The 16,413-nt window shown below is 36.5% G+C and overlaps 1 protein-coding gene across 1 annotated transcript; it reads left to right on the plus strand.

Annotated features, from left to right (window-relative positions):
• Nucleotides 1–41: 41 nt before the first annotated feature.
• noxa1 (NADPH oxidase activator 1) lies at nucleotides 42–15,842 on the plus strand. Its single transcript, XM_051696656.1, has 16 exons — nucleotides 42–165; nucleotides 436–615; nucleotides 1,729–1,811; nucleotides 2,050–2,158; nucleotides 2,902–3,033; nucleotides 3,233–3,340; nucleotides 7,470–7,529; nucleotides 7,613–7,650; nucleotides 7,738–7,876; nucleotides 8,107–8,175; nucleotides 8,686–8,764; nucleotides 11,450–11,529; nucleotides 12,278–12,432; nucleotides 12,546–12,651; nucleotides 13,088–13,211; nucleotides 13,342–15,842. The coding sequence occupies exons 2-16, from the start codon at nucleotides 442–444 to the stop codon at nucleotides 13,446–13,448; spliced, it is 1,563 nt and encodes a 520-aa protein (XP_051552616.1). The 5' UTR covers nucleotides 42–165; nucleotides 436–441; the 3' UTR covers nucleotides 13,449–15,842.
• The last annotated feature ends 571 nt before the right edge of the window (nucleotides 15,843–16,413 follow it).

A 16,413-nucleotide genomic window follows, 5' to 3' on the forward strand; every position in this document is an offset into this window, starting at 1 on the left:
GTGAGTGGGCGGGAACCACAGCTATGAGTCACACTACAAATATCACTTCCCTGTGTGCGGAGTAAGAGAGCTCTAGCTTACACCTTTTCACTTCATATTCATGGTTGATCATTTCCAGAGAGCAATCCAAGTTCTTGACTTAGCTCTGTCTGTCCCTGTACAGTGGTAAGTATTGGCTGCTATACGAGTAGTGGTTGTTGTACTAATTTTCTTATTGTCTTATAAGGACTTGCATAGCTAGTCTCACCTGTATATGCAGACAGCTGTCACATGTCACATTCTACCTGCTGTTTTTTTTTTTTGCTCCAAATGACAAATCACAGTTATTAGTGACCAAACTATCATTACAGCTATGTATGTAAATAGTCAGTAATCTCTTTTTGAATTAATATACTGTAATTGCATAAAAAATTGGTGTATCCTCCCTTGCTCTAGAGAACCATGCTGTACATAGAGCTGATCAGGCTGTGGGATGAGGCAGTGAAGGCAATAGACAGCCGGGACTGGCAGGGCGCTCTCTCCAAGCTCAACCAGATAACTGATCACAACTGTCGCACTCTGTTTGTGGTTGCTTCGACACACATTGCACTGGGTCGGGTGGACCTGGCCATCAAGGTACTGTATAGGCACAATTTAACAATTAACTGTATAAGAACAATACAGACATGGCTCTAAAACAGTTATCCTTTAGCTGTTATACCTTAAGCATTTCCTTTACAGAGCCATAATTTGGGTAATAAATTATCCATGGAATAAACATTCTACACTGAAAATTCAATGTTAACCTAAAAATGTGCTTCACGTGATAACATCTAAAGTAACTGGTTTTATCAAAATAAAAAATATTATTTAACATCATTAAATCAACCCTCATTAAAACAACCTGAATACATTTGGTTACACCAACACATTTTTTTAAAGGTTAAATCAAGTAGATATAGAGCCTTAAAGAATATTCCGGGTTCAATACAAGTTAAGCTCAATCGACAGCATTTGTGGCATAATGCTGATTACCACAAAATTAATTTAGACTCATTCATCCTTTTCTTAAAAAAAAAAGAAGCAAAAATCGAGGCACTTACAATGGAAGTGAATGGTGGCTAATTTTTGAAGAATTTAAAGGCAGAAATGTGAAGCTAATCATTTTATTAAAGCACTTACATTCATTCTTCTGTTAAAACACATGTATTATTTCAGCTGTAAAGTTGTTTAAATCGTTTTTACAGTCATTTTAGGGTTTTAAGGTTTGTTGAAATTACATCATCATGGCAACGAAGTTGTAAAATTGACTAGAACTTTACACAGAAAAGGTTTGTAAGTGATTTTATCACACTAAAATCTTTTTTACACGCATATTGTTTATGTCTTGTGGCTATACTTTTGAAAAAGTGAGCATTTTAACATTCAAAAATTGGCCACATTCACTTCCATTGTAAGTGCCTCACTGTAACCTCGATTTTTGCTTCTTCTTTTTTAAAGAAAAAGCGGGGCAAGACAATATTAATTTTTGTGGTAACCAACATTATGCCACAAATGCTGTTGATTGAGCTTAACTTGTATTGAACCAGGAATATTCCTTTAAGGGATCAATAGCAAGTCACCTCTTTTTACAGTGTATTTCAAGCTAGCCAAGTCTAGATATTTAATTTGTACAGTAACGGTTTTGATTGTTATATTTTTAGTTGTGGAAATTTTGATGTTTTTGTCAGTGTCACAATGTACTTTCAGGCATTAGACCAGGTAATTGCAAAGGATCAGTGTCTTGCTGTTGGATTTTTTCAGAGGGCTGCAGTTCATATGATGGCAAACAGGTAAAAATACTCTCATAGTTGGAACTGTTTGCATAGAATGTCACCTAAGCTCTCTGTAAAGAATAGTCCAGTCTGTCTGGTGCATACGCCACAGCAGGACTCAACATGGACACCTTAAACATTGATCTCTTTTATTCAGAGTTGACGTTTTGGACAGTTGAAAATGAATCACCTTCACTCACTGATTCTTTGTTTTTTGTTTTTTTTTTCTCACTCATCTCGCTCTTTCTAACCCCAGACTGGAGGAGGCATTGTCTGATTGTATATGGGCTCAGAAATACATGAGAGAAAACCCTGTCATTGACTACAAACAGCTGGGTCTGCGATATAAAATGTACAGTTGGCAGGTCAGAACATCAGGCATATTTATATCTGTATGTGCAAATAGGTAAGACATAACCACCAATTAAAGTATTGAAGCAAAATACCAGGACATTTATTTGGTAACATTTTATTGCAAGCCAGGAAGTTGTTGACATTTTTATTTTACCTTTGTGTCAACTCTGCCATTATATCTGGGCATTGGTACATTAGTATTCACCTGCACAGATAACAATCACAAGGCCTCTTTGAAGGCTGAGGGAAAAGGCTCCACAGTAATGCAATGTCAAATTCCAGGCTGAAAGACGATAAGACATATGCAGCATTCCTCAGTTGTCAGGTTAAACTCAGTTTAGCCTGAACAGGTGAAGCAACCTTTCTATTCCTGAAATGTGTATTAGTATAAAATGAGAAAAGTTATTCAACACACTTTATAGAACTTTTGGGTTTCTCATAAGATGTTGGGTCTTAAAGTTAAGAACACAAAGCAAAAATCTACAGGTACGGCTCACGCATTTTACTGTAAGTGTAACAGCAATACAGCTTTGATACTCCCAGATTGATGGGATGGAAGTTCACAGAAATGACTCTTTTTACTGATTCCCAAGAGGGCAGTAAGACAGATCTATAGCACCTTGTTATCAGCTTACTTTAGTATCATGTTTATATATTACGTCTTTTAGTGTTCTCAAGATATGAATGATGTAATACACAATGCCTAAAGCATACCAGTAAACACTGTGTGTGTGCACTATGTATGTGTTGACAGGTTCTTTATAATGCAGCAGCAGTTCACTCTAGACTGCAGCAATGGGACAAAGCCAGAGACACCTTGCAGGCAGCTTCACAGGAGAGAGGAGGGCGGGTCAACCTTATAGACACAGCTTTAGAAACTATTTCTGTAAGTAAATGCAAAAAAGATACTTTGTCATAGTGCAATACATCCAAAACTACCTTTTGATTTGCCCTTTTATCAATAATGCATCAAATTTTACTCCTGCTGCAAACACAGTATATTGTTATATTCTTAGTTGGTGTTTAGGTAAAAAAGTCCACTAAACACTGTAGTCAGTTTATGTTTTTGTCCATATTTCCACTAGAGGAGAGAAGTTTTGGCACCTCTCCTAGTTCCAGAGGGTGAAGTTTTTCGTCCCAGGAAGCAGGAGGTAGAGCAGCTTAAGCCGAGGGACTTTCTGGGTGAAGCCAAGGTGACACATCTTCACTCTGTATATTTTATCATTAGCTATTAAGAAAATGAACTTTGTAGACTGAACAATAGGTACTAACTACATGAAATTAGAAAGCAAAAAGAGCGGTGAAACCAGGAAGCTGTTCTTATATATATATATATATATATATATACACACACACACACACATTTAAGACAAATTAAATATTATGAAACGTATGCAGGCCATTAAAAAAGGTAAACTGTGTACGTTTTAAGTGGTATGCTCTTAGTGGCTTCAAGCAAAACCTCCCTTTAAGTTCTATAAAGACTGGCACCATTTGTGTTGTAGGGCTTTACTGGTTGTTTAGATCAGTGTTACTATCAGAAATAATTAATAATTATTTCTGTAGTTATTAATTAATATTTAAATTAATTAATTGAATCTAACTCATTAAAACCTCATATGGGGCTCCAGTAAATGTAGTGTGCTACGTTTAGAAGCAAGTTTGGTTATTAGCAATAATTAATAATTATCAAAGATAATTATTAATTATTAAAATCAATAGAACATTGATGAGAATCAATGTTAGCTTTTTTAAATCCTTTAAATCAACAATTATCAAAGATAATCGTTAATTGTTAACATCGATGAAACATTAATTAAAATTAACACTAGCTTATTGATCATTCAAATTCAATCATCAAAGATAATTATCAATTATCAAAAATCAATAGAATATTAATAAGGATTAACATTGACAGGGCACCACCCTGGAATCAGGGACTAATAACCAAATAGTAAAACAGTCTCAATATTAGATTGTTTTCTTAGGAAAATCGACATCCAAAGAATATCGATTTCCGGGGGAAAAAAAACAATGAATGAAGGTTTGAATCCGGGCACTGACATCCCGTCAGCATGACACAGGCATATGCAAAACAAACCAAAACACTTCTCTTTGTAATATAAACAACGTTTATTTATGCAGTAATATCAATTAATAATTAATACAATGCAGTCAATAAACTTCCGACTTACAACTACAAACTAAACAGTGACATGATTAGATATGGAAATAAAAATAATCCTATAACACATAAGGTGTGTGTGTGTGTGTGTGTGTGTGTGTGGGTGGGTGTGTGGTTAGTACGAGAGAGAGAGAGAGAGAGAGAAGTGACAGCCCTAAAGCCGATTTCGCGATAGTGTGAGAGAAAACAGCTGTCAGTTTATCACTCAGAGATGCGGTGGACGGCTCGTTAAAGTCCTGCGTTATTTGACTCTTTAATGGATGAACTCAGTTGCTGTCTCACTCGCGATGGCGAAATTGCACAACAATCCAGTTTGGTTGGACCACAATACAGCAAAACAAATTTGTGATAATTAATACCCTGAGTATTAATAATGAGCGGACATGGCGGTCCATAAACTGTACAAAAAAAACCCTTGATACACAAGAATAACACACTATAATATTCTATCTCTGCCCAGACGTAAACCTCTTACTTGAATCGCATGAGGACACAGGTAGAATGTGTTTTCCTCGGTCCTTTAACTCTGACCCGGTTCCTTGAGGCTCGGGTGATGACGGGAGGCCGTTTCCTCGCTCTGTCGGCGAGCGGTACGGCTGCTGATTCTCGGCGGGCTGGCGGAGAACTCAGAAATGTCGACTTGATTGAAGATGGAAGAGAAATCTTTAATCTCTTCACTTCTGTAGGCAAACGGATGAAGATGCGAATTGCTCGGCGGTCTCCTTCGGATCCGTTAGAGTGTTCGGTTGAACACAGAGTAACCTCAACTCGTCCAGCGAGATGGAGATTGTATAGCCACAGTTCCAAGTCAGACGTTACTTCCTTGTGCCACGAGGTTGCACATGAGAGCAGCGTTGAACTGCGTCCACACACTGCAAGCACAGTCGCTGGAAGCAAATCCCGAAAGCATTTTAGAGGTATTTCAACTCCTGATGATATCATGTTTGAGGGACGTTCTGTTGTGTGCCTCATCCAATTGGAGTTGAGAGTTCGATCCTTTAGTGAGCAAGGCTTCATGGGATTTGCAGTCTGTTTTGGACTCCCTTTGTTTGATTTTGGCGTGATTTTTATCAGTAAGATTTACGACTTGGAATGTGGGGGCTTGAGTTAGGTTTTTACGACTGTGTTAGGCCTGCCTTTGTCTTCTATCTGAATACATGAGGCCCAACAGTGTACAGCTTATCTTGTAGGTGCTTTTAAGATATGAAAACATCTATTATAAGTATATTTTGATACAAAATACTATTTTTTAAAGGGATAGTTTACTCAAAAATGACAATTCTCTCATCATTTACTCACCCTCATGCCATCCCAGATGTGTATGACTTCTACTGAACACTAACAAAGATTTTAGAAGTATATCTGTTGGTCCATTCAATGCAAGTAAATTGTGGCCAGAACGTTGAAGCTCCAAAAAGCACATATATGCAGCATAAAAGTAATCCATACTACTCTAGTGGTTAAATCCATATATTCAGAAGCCATACGATAGGTGTGGAACAGATCAATATTTAAGTATTTAGAAATCTATTTTCAAACAGCCCTCCTATGCACGTTCACAAGAATTCTTTTTCTTCTGTTTTTTGCTGATTCACATTCTTTTTTTTTTCTCCCCAATTTGGAATGCCCAATTCCCAATACACTCTAAGTCCTCGTGGTGATGTAGTGACTCGCCTCAATTCGGGTGGCGGAGGACGAATCACAGTTGCCTCCGCATCTGAGACATTTAACCCGCACATCTTATCACGTGGCTTGTTGAGCACGTTACTGAGGCGACATAATGCATGTGGAGGTTTCACGCCATCCACTGCGGCATCCACGCACAACTCACCACACGCCCCACCGAGAGCGAACCACATTATGGATCGTTAGTGTCTGGAGTGGAAGAGGAAGAGAGGAGATGCAGGAATAGATTATTTTAATCCTTTAATAATAATCTCTAGAGTGGAAACAAACGATCAAGCTCAACATGCTAACATAACACAACAATAACTTAACGTAACACTTCACAATGTAATACTTCAAGGACTGACAAATGATGAACAAAACTAGAGGGTATATATACACAGGGAAACTAATGAGGGAATGGAAGGCAGGTGCGAATGATGATGAGCAGATAGACGTGATTAGGGCAGTGAATTCTGGGAAATGTAGTGCAGGGGAAAACTTCAAAATAAGAGTCCTTGAAGAAAATGAGGGAGACAGACTGTGACACATTATAGTGACCATGAGGAGGTAACCCCAAGTGACTCTACCCTCCCTAGCAACCAGGCCTATTTGGTTACTTAGGAGACCTGGCTGGAGTCACTCAGCATGCCCTGGGATTCAAACTCATGAACTCTAGGTGTGGTAGTCAGCGTCTTTACTCACTGAGCTACCCAGGCCCTGCTGATTCACATTCTTTGTGCATATTGTCACCCACTATTGTTTATTTATTATTTTCCTTTGCTTCATCCCTCTCTTTGTTCTTTCTCCTCCCTGCCCAGTAGGTGGCGATATGCACAAGGAATGCAAATCACTCAAAAACAGAAGAATTCTGTCCTCTTGTGAATGTGCATAGGAGGGCTAGTGAAAGTTGAGATATATAGTAAAAAAGGAATTAAATATTGATCTGTTTCTCACCCACACCTATCATATTGCTTTTTGCAGCTTCAATATTCTGGCCACCATTTGCTTGCATTGAATGGACCAACACAGCTGAGATATTCTTCTAAAAATCATTGTTTGTTTTCTGCAGAAAAAAGAAAGTCAAACACATCTGGGATGGCATGAGGGAGAGTAAATGAAGAGAGAATTTTTATTTTTGGGTAAACTTTCTCTTTAAAGTTAATTTAAAGGTACATTACAAATTGTCATATTTGGTTGTTGTTTAAAACATCAGTGAAATATATGTTTGTACATTATAAATTAAAATGCTGCCCAAATCTGGATGCATCTGCAGATCTATTTTTTTTTTTTTTTTTTCCCATTCTATACTAAAAGTTATGCTTGTTAATAAGAAAATGTTAAATGTAGTGGCACCTTCTAGCTTTAAGATGGACCATTCCAATGAACACTATAAATCACAAATATACCAGAAGCACAATAAAAGACATCAAAGAAAATGTCACTCCTCTCTAAACTCTATTTTATCCCAGGTCATCACTTCTTTGATTCCAAATGATGACTTCAGAGGCTTTGATCCTCTCAGACCACAGGTATGGTTACTAATATTTTTTGTCCCACATTTTTCACTCTTTAGTTTTTAACTAGACTGCACTGATTATGTATCTTCCTGTAGAAACCAGGGTACTATGAGCCAAAGGTAGAAGAAGGCCAGTAAGTATTTAATATTCAGAATATTGTTCATGAATTAAGAAAATACAAGAAAAAGAGAATGTAATATTACCTTGTGTGTTCCTATAGGGACTCTCGTTACATGATAACGAAGAATGCATATGTGGCAAAGGGGCCAGGGGATCTAACAGTGCCTGCTGGAGCAGAAGTGTTTGTGTACAGCGATGAGGACAGAGATGGACTGGCAATAGTCATTTATGATGGAAAGGTGGGGGGATCTTTCCTTCTAGAATGATATGGTACATTACTGAGCCTGATTTTGTTGTTAAGACCAATAATTTTGAAGGCACACTGAATGTTTGTCCAATAGTGCCCAATTATGTTTCTGACACTCACACAGGCTGTTTCAGTAGCAAAGTCAATGTGTGATACAAACCTTATGTCAGAATCTAGAATAACACATATGATATCTCTCCTTTGTTACTTTTAACATGTCAGAGAGGTCTGGTTCCAAAGAACCTGCTTGAAGCAAGGGGCAAGAAAAACAAGATTAAAAACAAGCGAACTGTAAGTGTTCCATATATCTTTGTTTAATAAAGTATGTGCTGTAAAAAGTATGAGAGTATGAGTGTTTTATAGGGCCTTAATTTGTCAAGAATTGCCCAGCGTTTCTCCTAAATGTGTTGAGCTTGCTGAATAATGCTGAATTTTATTAATGCAGACAGGTTTAAGGGCCCTTTAATGCTAGTTCAAAATGTGCTTACACCCTCTGCAAACCAGAGTGAGTTGGCAAAGACTGAGCTTTTCCTCAGCTCACTCTGCTACTTTCAATACAGTTGCAAGGAAATGAAAAAGCTACCATGAAAATAAAAATGGTTTAAAAGGTTATAGCTTCTTGTTACACCTTCTGCCAGATACTTGGTGATTAATTGAGCAAGAAAAGGGCTACACATTTTCTTATATGTCCAGATATTATAAAAATGATTAGAAAATTATATTTCAAAGTTACCTTACCTGAATAAAATTTTTATTGGTAATAACACACTCACTGCTTTTCTCTGCATTTTTTCTTGGAAGGAATTGGCCAGTGGCATCCCACACCCACCATCCTTAAAACCCCCGAATCGACCCCAAGGTCTATCTCAACCTCCACCAGGTACAGAAAAGAGTACAATAACACAGAAACATTTAAACTGAAATTGCCTGTAAGTGACTAAAATCATTATAATGAAAGAAAACTTCTAAAAATATTGTCTGAAATTCTGAAAATATTTTTTCGCTGGTGTTTAATATTTGCTATTTTTAAAATGCAGTGGCAGTGCCTAATGTAAAGGGGGCATATCATAAGGAATCAAATTTTTCTTGATCTTTGAGATTTCATTGTTAAATTAATGTGAGAGTTCACTGTACTATGAACACTTTCATTACACAAAACTTCCACCCCAGTGCAAATAGACCTATTTTTGAAACTAAGCTGCTAAGTTTCTAAACTAAACTAAGTTTCCTCTAACTGTCCTATTTAATAGTGTTGGGTTTAAATCCACCTTAGTCGAGTCCGAGTCAAGTCCGAGTCCAAAAGGGGCCGAGTTGGGCTCAAGACCAAGTCCATAACAGGCCAAGTCCGAGTCGAGTCCAGATGAGTCAGTTCATGAATCTGAATTAAAATTGTAACCGTAAACTCAACATCAATATTTTAAGCTTATTTTAACCTTCACAACTAAGAAAAACAGTTTGTAAATATAAATGTAACAAAAACACCTCTGTTGCATTTCATATATACATTTTATGATTAGTATCCTGCTGAACAAACTTCAAATTGGTTTCAGAATGAAAGCATATGCTTTAGGTATATGAAGACAATACTATCCTTCAACACACTTCTTATTGTGTTCTGTTGACATTTTCAATTATTTGTTGCTTTTTCCCCTCCACTCAAACATAGACTAAAGAAAGTGAAAGCTGCATTAGTCATTACAACCAGAGTTATTATTATTTAGAATTTTAATTTAGTTTTTATTTCTACTTCATTTTCAATTTGTCAATTCAACTTAATTTAGTTTTATTTAAAATTATCCCTAACTAAAGAAATAATAGTCTATACTGAGATTTTTTTCTGAATCTTTTTAGTCTATCTGCTGACTGATTTGGGAAAATACAGTACATACAAATGAGTCAACACAGTTGTAATTAGCACTCGCTGAGAAGTTACGTCTCACGATTTGACTGCAAATGCTACATCCAAAAAAACTGGAAAAGCCCACTGAGAGTATTAGGGCCATGTCATCACAGACATGATTTTCTAGTTAATTTGTGGGAAACCGCACAATGCAGGGCAGTTCTGCATGCTGCTCCTGTACCTAAATCCCTGATGCATCCATGTGCGTCTCGCAGCTGCTGGCACAGAAGATAAAAACATTTATAATAATTGATATTTTCTTCTGCAGTCAGTCTGAATTCTTTAAATACCAACCAAAGAAAATTTCATTGAGCTCTTCTTAACTGCAAAAACATGGAGACTAATAATTTTGAGTCATACATTTAATGGAATTGTCCTTCAAAAGTGTCAGAGATATAGGCTAAAAACAGATGTGCATAAGTTACCCAGTGGTTTACAATACAAATAAAATGAAATAAAATAAAATAAACATTTAAAATAAAGACGTCATAACCAACTAAATTCATCTCGTAACATGAAGTTTAGCTTCATACACAAACTCTGTAATCGAATAATACATTTATTTTACAGTCTATAATTAAATTATAAACAAAACATTTCACTGCCCAAAATATCTTAATATTTTATTGTGCATGGTTGAATGTTGTGAATGGTGGACATATGCTGTAAAAGAATGTATTTTAAGCAGCTCGTCAATGCTTTGAAAATAGTCAGTCAATAATACATAGTTGTTGTTTATCTGTTTAGAGTTGCTGTCTGCCTTAGCAATAATGCTTTTTTCCCCCGAAAAAAGTTACACAGTTAATTCATCAAGCTATAATGGACCAGTTCATGCTGAAAACACTGCGTGGACCACAAGAGACTACAGAAGTCTACATTATGCCTAAAAAGACTTAATATCCAACAGTAATACTAGTTTTATGTATTTTTATTTCAATATGCTGTTTATAGTAAACTGTGAGAGACATGATGTGGGTGACTTGACTCAATGAAGTTCTTGATTTTAAGTTTTTAACCACTATGAAACCGCAATGCGAGCACTGTCTTGGCTGCACAAACAGCACATGCAATTTTACCAGTTGTCAGGTCCCATGTTGTGTGAAACTGCCTTGTTTAGTTTCTATTACACTGGATACATACCTGTCTTTATGTTTTCATTGTGCCAGCCACCTCTGTAGTCGATGTTATACAGTAGTCTCTGTAGTAACATTCAAGCATAGTGGTTGACTGATGAGTGTGCCTGTGCACGTGCGTATGTGTGTGTGCGTGTGTTTGCTTAATCACAGTGAAACAACTCTGGTGCAAATACAGCTGCATGCAGATAGAGATGTGTTCATTAATTTCTGTTTTGTTATATATATATATATATATTTTTTTTTTTTTTTTTTTTTTTTTTTTCATTGCATCACAAATGCCATGGACTTGGCTGGACTCTGAAAAAAATCCCGAGTCCCAAAGGCTCGAGTCCGAGTCAAGTCCGAGTAAAAATGCATCCAAGTCTGTGACAAGTCCATTAAAATTAGACTCGTGACTTGGACTCGAGTCTGAGTCCAAACTCGAGTACCCCAAATCTACTATTTAATAAAAGCAAATTTAAAAACAAAGATTTGTGTTTCATATTTCTATTATTCTGAAGTGATATCAGCTTAATCTTCTCTCCTGTAGAGTTGCATCCTACCAATGCCAGCGCTGCCCACACAACTCCTCCAATAAACATCAACTCCACCCGCATCCATTCCCAGCAGGTGAGTAGTAAAGCACACTTGAAAGAATGCTGACCTTTTGGCAAGAAATTAATCTCTTTAAAGCAGAAACTCCAATGATGTCTTACACCCACACATGCAGTTTTTGCCAGGAATGGTCTTTCCAATATTCCACGAATTAATAAAAGCATGATTTCTGACCTCACAGCCTATGTTTGTGTGCTCTGTACTGTCTTATGTATTTATTTCAGCAAAGCCATTTTATCTCCTCCCAGTTCAATATGGCAAGCCTGAAAGCTAACATTTCTGACAGTGTTATGGAGATGGAAATAGAAGCAGAGCATGATTAATGCAGTGGCCGTCATGGCTGATCTTTTATGTGAGATAAAATGAGTTTTGTGACTCAGACATGAAGTGGAGAGGAGTGTTGAAGCAGCAGGCCTTTGATTTGGCCTGATTCATTCACAAATACACCTGGGGGGGAAGGAAAGCTGATAAAAATGTGAAGAGAACTATTTGGAACCACTGTCTCGCAGAGATACCTGATTACCTTGTGAAAAAACTTTCTTATAAATGAATTTGCAAATACCTTGTGCACATGACAGAACTTTGTAATTGGAAAAAGAGGAACTTTGAAATTGGAAAAACTTTCTTCTTTGTTCTAATACTATAAGAGTGTGAGGTTATACTTCTAAATTAGAGAATTTTTTTTTTTTTTTTTTTTTTGTAGTGAACTTAGCATATACTGTATATCTCTACACTAACCTGAGATGTGACCTACATTTCTCAGGCCCCAACTTCACCTCAGGAGCCTGGATCTGTCATTGTCAAGGTGCACTACACATATAGCATGGCTCTAAAAGTTCCTTTAGAAACACCATTCCGGGACCTGCAGGAGAAAATTGCTCAGAAATTAGGACAGCCTGTGACAAACATTCGCCTCAGGTAATATTGCAGACCTGCAGCCAGGATGACCTGATTTTAGTTGCCATAAATTCAAAGTATTAAAGTACAGTATGTAAGGCAGTCACATTTTTCAATTGTACTTCCTCTCACAGACACAAGAAGCATGGTACCACACTACTGACACCATTGGATGGAGATGATGGACTGGATAGCCTTGAGGACGTGGCTGAAACAGGACGTGCCACAATTTGGTGTCAGGTAACCTAACTAATTGCCATTTTTGATTGATAGCTCACAATAAAGAATAATAAGTTTGTTCTATCAAAGGTGAAGTGTGTAGCTTACTTGATGTTTAAGTACTTTCTCCTATCCCAGCTTAATATTCAGGATCAACAATATATTAGCTATTTTTAGGTTAATTTCCTTGAAAAGTATAAACATTGTGGTTCTCTGGTGCTATCAAAACATTGCTCTGTTTATTTGAGCATCCCGACCAGCCCGACACAGCAACATTGGCTCAACCAATGGCATGAGTTTGGGGTGACACTAATCAAAATATATGCTATTCTATATGATGACACTAGTGATGCAGGAATTTGCATATTTCACCTTTAAGTACAGATGTTTCACCAATTTAGCAATATTTGCCAACAGTCCAGTGTTCATTACTGCCACTTTTTCCATTTCCCCTAAGACTGAGGACTCTCTAGCCAACAGGACCATTCTCTATCAGATGGTGGCACTGTATGACTACACTGCACAAGGCCCAGAGGACCTGGAATTCAGTGAAGGGGACACTATTGACATTCTCAGTGAAGGTATGATTAGACTGAGGGGTTACTTATCATATCTTGTTTTATTATTTAGAATTTACCTTTTGCCTATATACTGTATATGCTATATCTTTCCATTGTTTGGTCAAGAAAGGTGATTTTCTCAATTTTACAGTGAATGAGGAGTGGTTGGAAGGACACACTGCTGGAAATATTGGCATCTTCCCCCGAAGTTTTGCTCATCGGGATACAGACAGCATTAGTAGGGCATCAACAGATTGACACAACCCATGCAGATCTACAGATGTCATATAAGAATTGAATCAATGGAAACAATCTTGTAAATATCTGCATAGAAATTGCTTAAAGGCAACTCTCACTCTTCCTTCTAAAGAATATCCATCTGTTGAAATGAATGATCAAAAGAACTTTTGGGCATTGGTTTTGAGTGATTAAATCATATTAAATAATGAAATGTCAGTCAGATGATAAGAAAGTTGACAAGATTGACCTTTGTTCCTCCATTAGTATCCTGATTCAAGAAGGACAAAGAAAAGTCAGCATAGAGATTCGATTAATGGCACACTTTATAATAATAAAATAAAAAAATACAGATTTATTTTTCATCTTTAGTCTACCTTTCTTAGTTACATTCGTATTAAAATATGGAGTGTCTATTTGCACTAGGTGTAAATAGCACCTGCCACACAGCGTGGCTATTTGCACTCCAATAGTCTGGTGGAAACACAGAAATTAAAGACAAACTATGTTGCCAAGTGTGGCTGCAATGGTGTAGTGTGTAAAGACAGTGAGGATTTTTATACTGACAACCCAGATTCAATTCACCTTTTTGTCTCACTTTTTGCCATTCTGTTTCCTGTCTCCACTCTTAATATTTCTTTGAATACTACTTATAATAATAAATTAAAATTACTATAAAGGTTGATTTCCTCACAGTGATTTGGTCACTGTGAAGTTCGTGGAGTTGAGACAAATATTTTATCCAGATAAAATAAACCATGTTTTTACTATAGTAATATTGTAGTAACCATGTTTTTTGGCAGAAGCCAATTGGAATTAACCATGGTTTTGCTACAGTAATATGGTGTTAATTTAGTAATAATATTTAATTTAGTGGTTATTATGATTTTTCTACAAAATACTACGGTGATACTATGGTTACTGTAGTAAAAACTGTCATTAATTTTTGGAGAGTAAGTTTAGGGTTAGGTTTAGGTGTTGGGGTTGGTGTAGGGTGTCTGTGGGACTCTAAATAAACACACTGCAGTGATGCCCCTATACTGTATGTTAGTAGGGGTGCAAATAGTATCTGCCATCAGCATCTAAAACTGTTTGCACTTAGTACAAAGAAGATGCTTTTTGTTGCTAATAACAGTTATTTTAAATAGCATCTATCCCTATTAGTCACAAATAGCCGCTCCCTTAAAAATATGATGAATTTCCCATTATAACTGTTCCTTGGTTTACTGTATAAATAAGATTAAATTTGACCTTGTGTGATAGAGATTACAGCTACTCTCTTTAAGTGCTCTTAAATGGAAAGTAGTAGCATTTGGGAATTTAAGCTGTCTAAAGTGAAATATATAATGGTATCGGAATGCCTGAATTCTGTGTGAATTAAAAACCAACAGGAGTCTTTTGGCTCTCTTTGCAGAGTGACTTCATTTAGTATTAATAGAAAAGGTACTTTCAGGTATTTTCAGAGATCACACAACACAGGCCAAATCCAGAGTTTTAAATAGTGTTCCATGGGATGCCAGCTCTGGTTTACATCATTACCACCCACTTCCTCTTAACCTCCAACTGAAACAGTATCTACCATACATAAACTGAACAGCAGTGCAAAATAATTAAGTTCAGAATTTCTGGAATGAGCAGTCCATTTGGAGTGCTTTGAGTGTGTATGCGAATAGGTAACTGAGTCTGTACTTTATTTACAGTATGACTTACAACTGAAGTCAATTATGCTCTCCTTTACCATGCATAAAGATGCAAGCATAAAGATCAATGAGCATCTCTTGTCAATCTAGACCTATTATTTGTTCATTAATTGCTGCCAGTATGGCCTAATGCCAGGAGCAGTAATTGCAAATTAACAATGAATTTGACTCATTTGTCCCAATGGCAGCACCTTAAAGGGCTGTAAATCAGTGGGTTGGAGACCAAGAAGGACAAAGAAAAGTCAGCATAGAGAGTTGGTTTGTGGCACACTTTTTAATAATAATAATTTAAAAAAAAAACAAAAAAAAAAAAAACAGGTACAGTTTTATTTTTCATCTTTAGTCTACCTTTCTTAATTACTCTTATAAAAACTGCTAATTACTTTGTTTTTATTAATTTAATACTTTAAAATGTTCCTAAATATTCTTTCTTAGTTTATTTCACAGTTTAATTTTATTACTCTGTAAACTCACTCTTATTTCATAAAATAAAATATACTTAGTCATATTTCTTATTTCATATCTTTAACTGATATTTTATTTGTTCATATTATTCGTTTACACCATGCACTATTGTAATTTTACATTCGTTTTCTTATTTTGCATCATTTCCCATTGTACATGCATGTTGGCTTACATCTTATGCTGCTGTGCTGCAAATGCTTTGGAATAACAAGTGTACAGGTTTGCCTATGTCAGTTCAATAAAGCATGGTTACTTGAAATTATATTGATTCAATGCAGACATACTTGAAAAGGATAAAGTTAAACACAGCCTTAATGGGAGCAACGGACTGTCCATATGAGTTTATTAATAGCTCAGAGTGAGACGTGGTTGGTGTGTCGAGGTTGTGGATGTCTACTGACAGGCCTTTCTAATTCCTCTTTATGAGCTTAGAGGATGACACGTGTGTTTTTACTGAGTTTCCACGACAACAGAAATCCACAGTCTGGCCTAAAACACGGCCTGTGATTCTGAACTCTGGCTTATAGCTGTCTTTATAAAGATGGTTGCATATCAGACAACAGAGGTTGAACCAAAATGATAAGGATGATTATTACAATGTATATTTAAGACACTACATGGGCTGCTATGAATTTGTGGGTTAGGAAGATTTTTTTCAGCAGATGCAATATTAGACACAGCCTCTCTTGAAGACCCCATGACGGACCTTCGGTGGTCACAACACCAACTTAATCACCAACCTAATTTGAGCAGAGCTGCGTTTAAGATGTGATATTACTCTTTAACTAGACAGAAGGTATGGAGAGCTTCAGGTTTAAAAA

The sequence above is a fragment of the Myxocyprinus asiaticus genome, chromosome 4 (assembly GCF_019703515.2).
Source record: "Myxocyprinus asiaticus isolate MX2 ecotype Aquarium Trade chromosome 4, UBuf_Myxa_2, whole genome shotgun sequence".
Taxonomy (NCBI): Eukaryota; Metazoa; Chordata; class Actinopteri; order Cypriniformes; family Catostomidae; genus Myxocyprinus; species Myxocyprinus asiaticus.

Coding starts and splice junctions, on each gene's coding strand:
- noxa1 (XM_051696656.1), top strand. CDS start 442: ATGCTGTACATAGAGCTGATCAGGCTGTGGGATGAGGCAGTGAAGGCA. Junction 7,530..7,612: donor TTGATCCTCTCAGACCACAG/GTATGGTTACTA, acceptor ATCTTCCTGTAG/AAACCAGGGTACTATGAGCC. Junction 12,652..13,087: donor GTGCCACAATTTGGTGTCAG/GTAACCTAACTA, acceptor ATTTCCCCTAAG/ACTGAGGACTCTCTAGCCAA.